General features: G+C 44.7%; 1 protein-coding gene across 2 annotated transcripts in view; it reads right to left on the bottom strand.

Annotated features, from left to right (window-relative positions):
- Positions 1-4,089: 4,089 nt before the first annotated feature.
- Positions 4,090-6,979, bottom strand: part of ITGB3 (integrin subunit beta 3) — a 65,114-nt gene continuing 62,224 nt past the window's right edge. For both annotated transcript variants that reach the window (XM_088654998.1, XM_035136081.3), the window contains exon 15: positions 4,090-6,761. In XM_088654998.1, coding sequence (XP_088511124.1) covers positions 6,693-6,761 — 69 coding nt within the window. In that variant the 3' untranslated portion in view covers positions 4,090-6,692. The remainder of the gene's footprint in view (positions 6,762-6,979) is intronic.

The following is a 6,979-nucleotide window of genomic DNA, read 5'->3' as shown; positions in this document are numbered from 1 at the left end:
GGGATGGAGTGGAGATTGGCGCTGCTTCCATTTCCCCCAAAGCAGCTCAGGTGTTACGGCTGGTGGAAGCAGGGCCGCGAGAATTGGCATAAATGGTTCTCCACCGGTGCCATGTTTTTCACCACCACCGCCACTTGGGTGGCAACTGTTGTTTGAGAGGTTCCGGCCCGATGATGTCATAGAGCAGTGAGTGATCCAAACAGAGCTCATGTTGTAGAAAATCACTATCCCAAAAAAAAGGGCGCAAGTCTGTGTTGGAACAAGCTGGCTGTCATCCTTGGGAGTGAAGCAGTAGGAGGAACACATGGGCACGAAACCAGAATGGTCCGTTTTATGCAGGCTGGCAAAGACGCCCAGCAATGTTACAAAGCTCACAAAGATGGATTTGTTTTGCGCATTTTTATCCCGACCTCCTTCACCCCATGATCACAGGGCAGTAGGAGTGGCTTTACTTGACTTGGAATAAGCCTCACTGAACTCACCGAGACTTACTTCTGAGTAAATGAGCAAAAGATTACATTTGGGGTTATAAAACAAGAATTCTTGTTTTGCTGTAAATTCATTTACGGGACCTTAGGTAAGTTGCTCTCCTTAGGCTTCCCTCCCTCTACCCCACCAACCACCTGTGATAAAGATGTACTGTATTTTTCTGTAGCAAAATAAAAAATTCCTTCAGTAGCACCTTAAAGACCAACTAAGTTTTTATTTTGGTACAAGCTTTCGTGTGCATGCACACTTCGTCAGATACACTGAAACAGAATCAACCAGACCCTTATTTATATTCAGAGGGTGGGGGGTGGGTGGGAATGGGTGATGGGCTGATAGGAGTGGTGAACTAGTTGATGGCTGTTATTTTGTGCCTCATTATGCATGATCCAGCTTTCTTTTGTGCCTTGCTTCCCCCCCCCCCCCCCCGCAGGACCAATTGCAGTCATCAGCAGTCATTAACAGCCATCAACTGGTTCACAACTCCTATCAGCCCATCACCCATTCCCCCCCCCCACCAGGAACTTTTTTATTTTGCTTCGACTCAGACCAACACGGCTACCTACCTATATTTTTCTGGGTATAACATGCCCCTGTGTACAAGACACCCCCCTTTTTGGGGACTACAAATAGAGAAAATGGGGGGGGGGGAGATTGCCAAAGTTGTTGAGCTTTTTTTTGGAGGGGGGATTGCCCACAGTTGCTGAGCTTTTTTTGGGGGGGGGTTGCCGAAAAACGCTTACCCGCAAGACCGCCGCAGCCAATTGCACACACATCAACGAAGCAACCAGTCGTCTGGACGCTCGCCAAAAGCGCCAATCGCCCGCCCAATTGCCGCCGCAGCCAGTAGCCAGCTAATCACCCACACAAACACTGCTGACAATCTCCTGCTTGTGGCAGGCACCAATCGCCTGTCCCACCTCTCCACTATCTGTGTATAAGACAACCCCCAATTTCAAGCATAATTTTTAAATAAAATAGCCTCGGCTTATACACAGAAGAATACAGTAATTGTATATAGCTGCTTTTTATCTAAAACAAAATGTTTAGGGGTACTCTCATTTTTGACTCAAGAAAATCACCATTTTATAATTCAAATTGGGGGAAATAAATACAGTAAATGGACAAAAGTACAAACATTCAGAAAATGCTTAGGGGTATGCGTACCCCTGCGTCCTCTCCCCTCCTCCCCCAGGAAAAAAAGCACTGGGTATGATACTTCTGGTCACAACCAGAAGTCAAGTCATTTTGTGTCAAAGCGGGAGGCCCTCACAGAATTCTGTGAAAGCTTCCCCCCCCCCGCCTCTTGAATACTTTTTTTTTTTTAACACTGAAAGGCCTTTGCAGATTTTGTTAAATTAACTCGGGTAACCAATTGTTTTCATGGTGGTTTTGTATTGCTTTTAAAGTTTTTGTAAATGGTTTATATTGTTGCACACCTCCCTTTAGAAATAAAAATTTAATCAGTAAATAATTCCATATATATTGTAATGTATATTATTATATTAAATTATATGAGTTATATGAGTTTCGAGTATTCAGAAGTATGCAAATACCGTACAGTGGTACCTTTACTTACGAATTTAATGCGTTCCGAACGCACGTTCGTAAGTCGAAAAAAATTGTAAGTCGGATCCCATAGGAATGCATTGGGAGAAAAAAATTGTAAGTCGAAGCAACCCCATCTAAAAATTTGTAAGTAGAAAAAATCCTATTTAAACAGCATCCAAGATGGCGGACGGAGCTCCATTCGTAAGTAGAAGCATTCGTAAGTAGAAGCATTCGTAAGTAGAGTCATTCGTAATTAATTAGAGGGACCACTGTATTGTTTTTACAGTAGAATGCTCAGGGTGTTTGGATATGATGAAATCCCAGAAAATGCCCCTAGATGTCACTGCTGCCTCAACATTTCCTTTTGTCAACTCTGTTCAGTACTATTTTGTCCAGTTCATCCTGTCTATACGGAACCTATTGAATATTTGGTAAAAAAAATATCAAAACATAGAAAAGGAAAAAAACCGGCTCCATATACAAACCACTTTTCTGTAACATAAACTGGGTTTAGAATAGGCAGATGATTAGGCAGCCCTGTTCAGGGAGGCTTTTAATGTTTAATAGATTACTGTGTTTTATTTTTCTGTTGGAAGCTGCCCAGAGTGGCTGGGGAAACCCAGCCAGATGAGCAGGTATAAATAATAAATTATTATTATTATTAATTATTATTATTATTACTCCCTGCGTGGGGGGTCTAACCATTCCAATTTGCAACAACCCAATTACAATACAGTTGTACCTTGGGTTACAGACGCTTCAGATTACAGACTCCGCTAACCCAGAAATACCACCTCGGGTTAAGAACTTTGCTTCAGGATGAGAACGGAAATCGCACAGCGGCGGCGGCAGTGGGAGGCCCCATTAGCTAAAGTGGTACCTCAAGTTAAGAACAGTTTCAGGTGAAGAACGGACCTGCAGAACGAATTAAGCTCTTATCCCGAGGTACCACTGTATGTTATTTATAAAAAACAGCAACCAGGCTCCATAGCTCACTAACAAGTTTGTGTTCTTGTAGTTTTATGCTGTGAACCATCCTATGCGCTACGGATGAAGGGTGGTACACTAATTAATAAAAAAATTAATAATAATAATATCAAATGCATTTCAATATTTACAGAATGCTATCCATTTAATATGATCGATAGATAAGATAGCGCCATGATACCCCCAGCCATTCTTGTTCCAAATACCTCTCTTTAGATTTACAACTATGAGCATAACGCAGTCTAGCAACCACTAAAATTGAGCCTTTAAGACTACCTCTTGTTACTTTCTGGGGACTGGACCGGGTATAAAATTGAGAATGATTATATAAATTTCTACAGTGCCTCCTCCCAATCCATCCCCACCACCCAACACTTTAGTGCAGGCATCCCCAAACTGCGGCCCTCCAGATGTTTTGGCCTACAATTCCCATGATCCCTAGCTAACAAGACCAGTGGTCGGGAAAGATGGGAATTGTAGTCCAAAACATCTGGAGGGCCAAAGTTTGGGGATTTGTCATCTTTCCGCAGGGCCTGCGAGACAGAGCTGTTCTGCCTGGCCTTTGGGTTGGACTTAGTCTGACCCCTGTGTTTTCCTCCCTCATGGCTTGGATTTATGGACAACTTAAAATCAGGCTGCATTTTAAATTTTAATACTGTATTTTAATCAATTGCTTTTTATGTTTTATTGTAATTTTATTGGTGTGAGCTGCCCTGAGCCCGGTTTTGACTGGGGAGGGTGGGGTATAAATAAAAATTTATTATTACGGTATTATTATTAGAGTGTTTCCTCACTGGAAAAAGTAATCCATCCCACATATTATTTTAGTTGCTCCTTTCTGTACCTATCACAGTTCCGTAAATAGGTAGATTTGCTTCCACATTCTCATTTCACCAGCAATAGCAATTTGCTGCGTTGTGTTAAAGTTGTTATTGGGCTAAGAGCGAGAGAGAGAGAGAGAGAGAAAGAGAGAGAGACAGATACAGACAGAGACAGACAGACAGACAGACAGACAGACAGACAGACAGACAGACAAATGAATGACTAAGAGAAGCCAGGCAAATCTATGGGTTTAGACAATTTGATTTTATTTACGTGTGACAAGAGTCTTCATTTCATCACATCATTGCCCTCAACAAGACCTGCTTTTCACCAAATCAACACAGCCCTGCCTGTCCCCTTCTAAATATGCCACTTCTTGGCACCTCTCTCTCCTTCCCAGAATCCACACCAGTTGACAGCAAAACTGGAAGAGGACAGGTGGGGTTGGGGGTCAGATGGGGCAAGGAGCTGAGAAATCCAGAAGAATGGATCCATTGTACGAACGGGGAAAGGAGCAGCTTGGAAACTGGCGCCATGCGAACTCAACTTCTTCCGACCTATATTCTGTCGCTCCCAACAGACTCGCTGCAGCACTGAGCCTCCTTTTCATAATTCCAGGATCAGACGTTTGTGGCGGCAATGTGAGATACTTTGGCTGACGGACCCAGCCTGCATGTGGGAAGCGTGGGGCAATGGAAGCGCTGGCGTGAGCGGTGGAGTGAGAATCGGGAAGGAGAGGAAAGAGGGCGTCAACCTTTCTGCGACTCCTCGCCTCTTTTAATGACTTTGGGTCTCAGGTCAAGAAGCCACAGTGGCTTTTGGAAGCCACCTTCCACGATGAGAATGGCCAATGGCGAAAATACCCGAGTCTACCAGAATAGTTCACAGCCCAACGAAGATTGGGGGGGGGCAGCCCATCTAGCCGTAGTGGGTAACGCAAGCCCAGAAAAAGAGGGTTTCATTGGGTAGATTGCTTCAACATATTCCCCACCCCCTTCAACAAACCTGAGGAATATTTTAGGTCACCCAGGACACTGGTGTCTCATCTCCTTAAGGTGAATCTTTGGTTCCCTGAGTAAGAAAGCAGGAGCAAAGAACTTGCCCCCATGGTGAGGATCTGAAGATTCAGGAACATGTGAGACAACGACAGCTCAGAAACACATATCAAGCTACCAAGCCATCTAGCCTGCTACTGTCTACTCTGGCTGGAAGCAGCTCTTTCCAGCTCTCCCCCAGCCTTGCTACGTAACATAATACACGCTCTATCAGTGAGCAATGGCCCTTCCCCAAACCCACGTCAGCATTAACAAGTTGGCTATGCAGCAGAAAGGGGAGAGATGTTGTGCGAAGGGCTTGATTTGAACCCAGGGGCTCAGCCTTGGAGCACGCGAATGCCATTGTGCAAAAAGAAGTACCCTCAAGCACGTGCAGAGTGCCTTTTGTCCCTTAAACTGAGCCCTGTGAATGATTAGCGAGGGTCACAAAATGGTCAGGGGCAAGCTTGTAAATACATCAGCATCTCTTGTTTTTCTAGAAGTTAAACACAAAACACTTATTACTTACTCTGGGGATGAGAATAGCAAGAGGTATATTTTATATATATATAACATTATGCAGTGCTTTGTTCTTGGTACATTAAAAGCTAGATCAGTTTGAAATAGGTTCTGAAAATAATTTCACACACCCCTCAATATTCCAGAAAATGCTCTCTGTTTCTGAACCTGTTTAGAAGTTCAGTCTCGCCATGCCTGCAGTTGTCTCAGCAGCACTACAGAGCCTTGGGATTTTGTCATCCCAATGACGACTCCCCTGTTCCCTTTTCTCAAAGCTTTCCTACTCCCATTAGGAGTTAGGATCCATGGGAACCATATCCCCCATGCATCCTTGTACCAGAAATGCTGGCAAACAGCACTGAAGACACAACGGAGGCCTTGCAAGAAAGCTTTCCTATGCCCACCTGAGCCAACTGACTGGTAACTTCGATTGAGAAGGGAAAGGGACAGATTTCAGCCGCTGAGCCATTTCAAACCAGGTGTGAAACTTTCGGGAGGAGTTTGGGCTAAGCTGGGAGTGAGTTGGTAATAATCTGAATTGGGGAAGTTTGTTTCTGGAGGGAAAACTCCCCAATTCCCAACCTGATTAGTAAAACCCTTCGGAGTTAGATTGCATCTCAACATTCCTGCCCCTTAATTTCATTCAACTAGAGTGTCTGGTCACCTCCGAGGGATTTGCTGTCCCCACTGACGAGAGAGGCCTGCTTTCTCCTTCAGCATAGAGCAGGGGTCAGCAAACTTTTTCAGCAGGGGGCCGGTCCACTGTCCCTCAGACCTTGTGGGGGGCCGGACTATACTTTGAAAAAAATATATGAATGAATTCCTATGCCCCACAAATAACCCAGAGATGCATTTGAAATAAAAGGACACATTCTACTCATGTTAAAAACACCAGGCAGGTCCCACAAATAACCCAGAGGTGCATTTTAAATAAAAGGACACATTCTACTCATGTAAAAACATGCTGATTCCTGGACTGTCTGCGGGCCGGATTTAGAAGGTGATTGGGCCACATCCGGCCCCCGGGCCTTAGTTTGGGGACCCCTGGCATAGGGGGTCTGGGCCCACAGTACTAGGTGAGCTGAGGTAAACAGAGAATCTCGGAAGCATAGTGCATAGTTCACACGCGGCAGCAGAACAACGCAGAGCAAAAGCTCCGGAACCATTTGAGCAACAGCTGTTAAAACATCTCACATACACACACAACGCACACAGAAAACACACATGCCAGCGCAACACACAGACTGTTCTGTAAACATCAGTAAGGAAGGCCCTGCAAGGCCTTGTCTCTCTTCACGAATTTCCACGGTATGTGATGTTGGTGAAGGTCGAGGTAGCTCCTTTGTATAATGGGTTGTTGGCCTGAAACGGAGAAATAGCAGGGTAAAGGAGTTAGCACAAACTGTACCCGCTAATTCACGGCCATTGTCAAAAGCTGTTTGCGTATAGGCTTAAACCAGTTTAAGAGTTCTCTTGCCCCAGTGATCCCTGGCAAACATAATTCTGCAGGCAGGGCTTGGAATCTCTAATTATTCTCACCAAACAGACAACCCCAGGATTCTGTAATAGACCCAAAGCAC

The sequence above is a fragment of the Zootoca vivipara genome, chromosome 12 (assembly GCF_965207765.1).
Source record: "Zootoca vivipara chromosome 12, rZooViv2.hap1.1, whole genome shotgun sequence".
Classification (NCBI taxonomy): Eukaryota; Metazoa; Chordata; class Lepidosauria; order Squamata; family Lacertidae; genus Zootoca; species Zootoca vivipara.
This window is presented reverse-complemented; position numbering and strand designations above follow the sequence as displayed.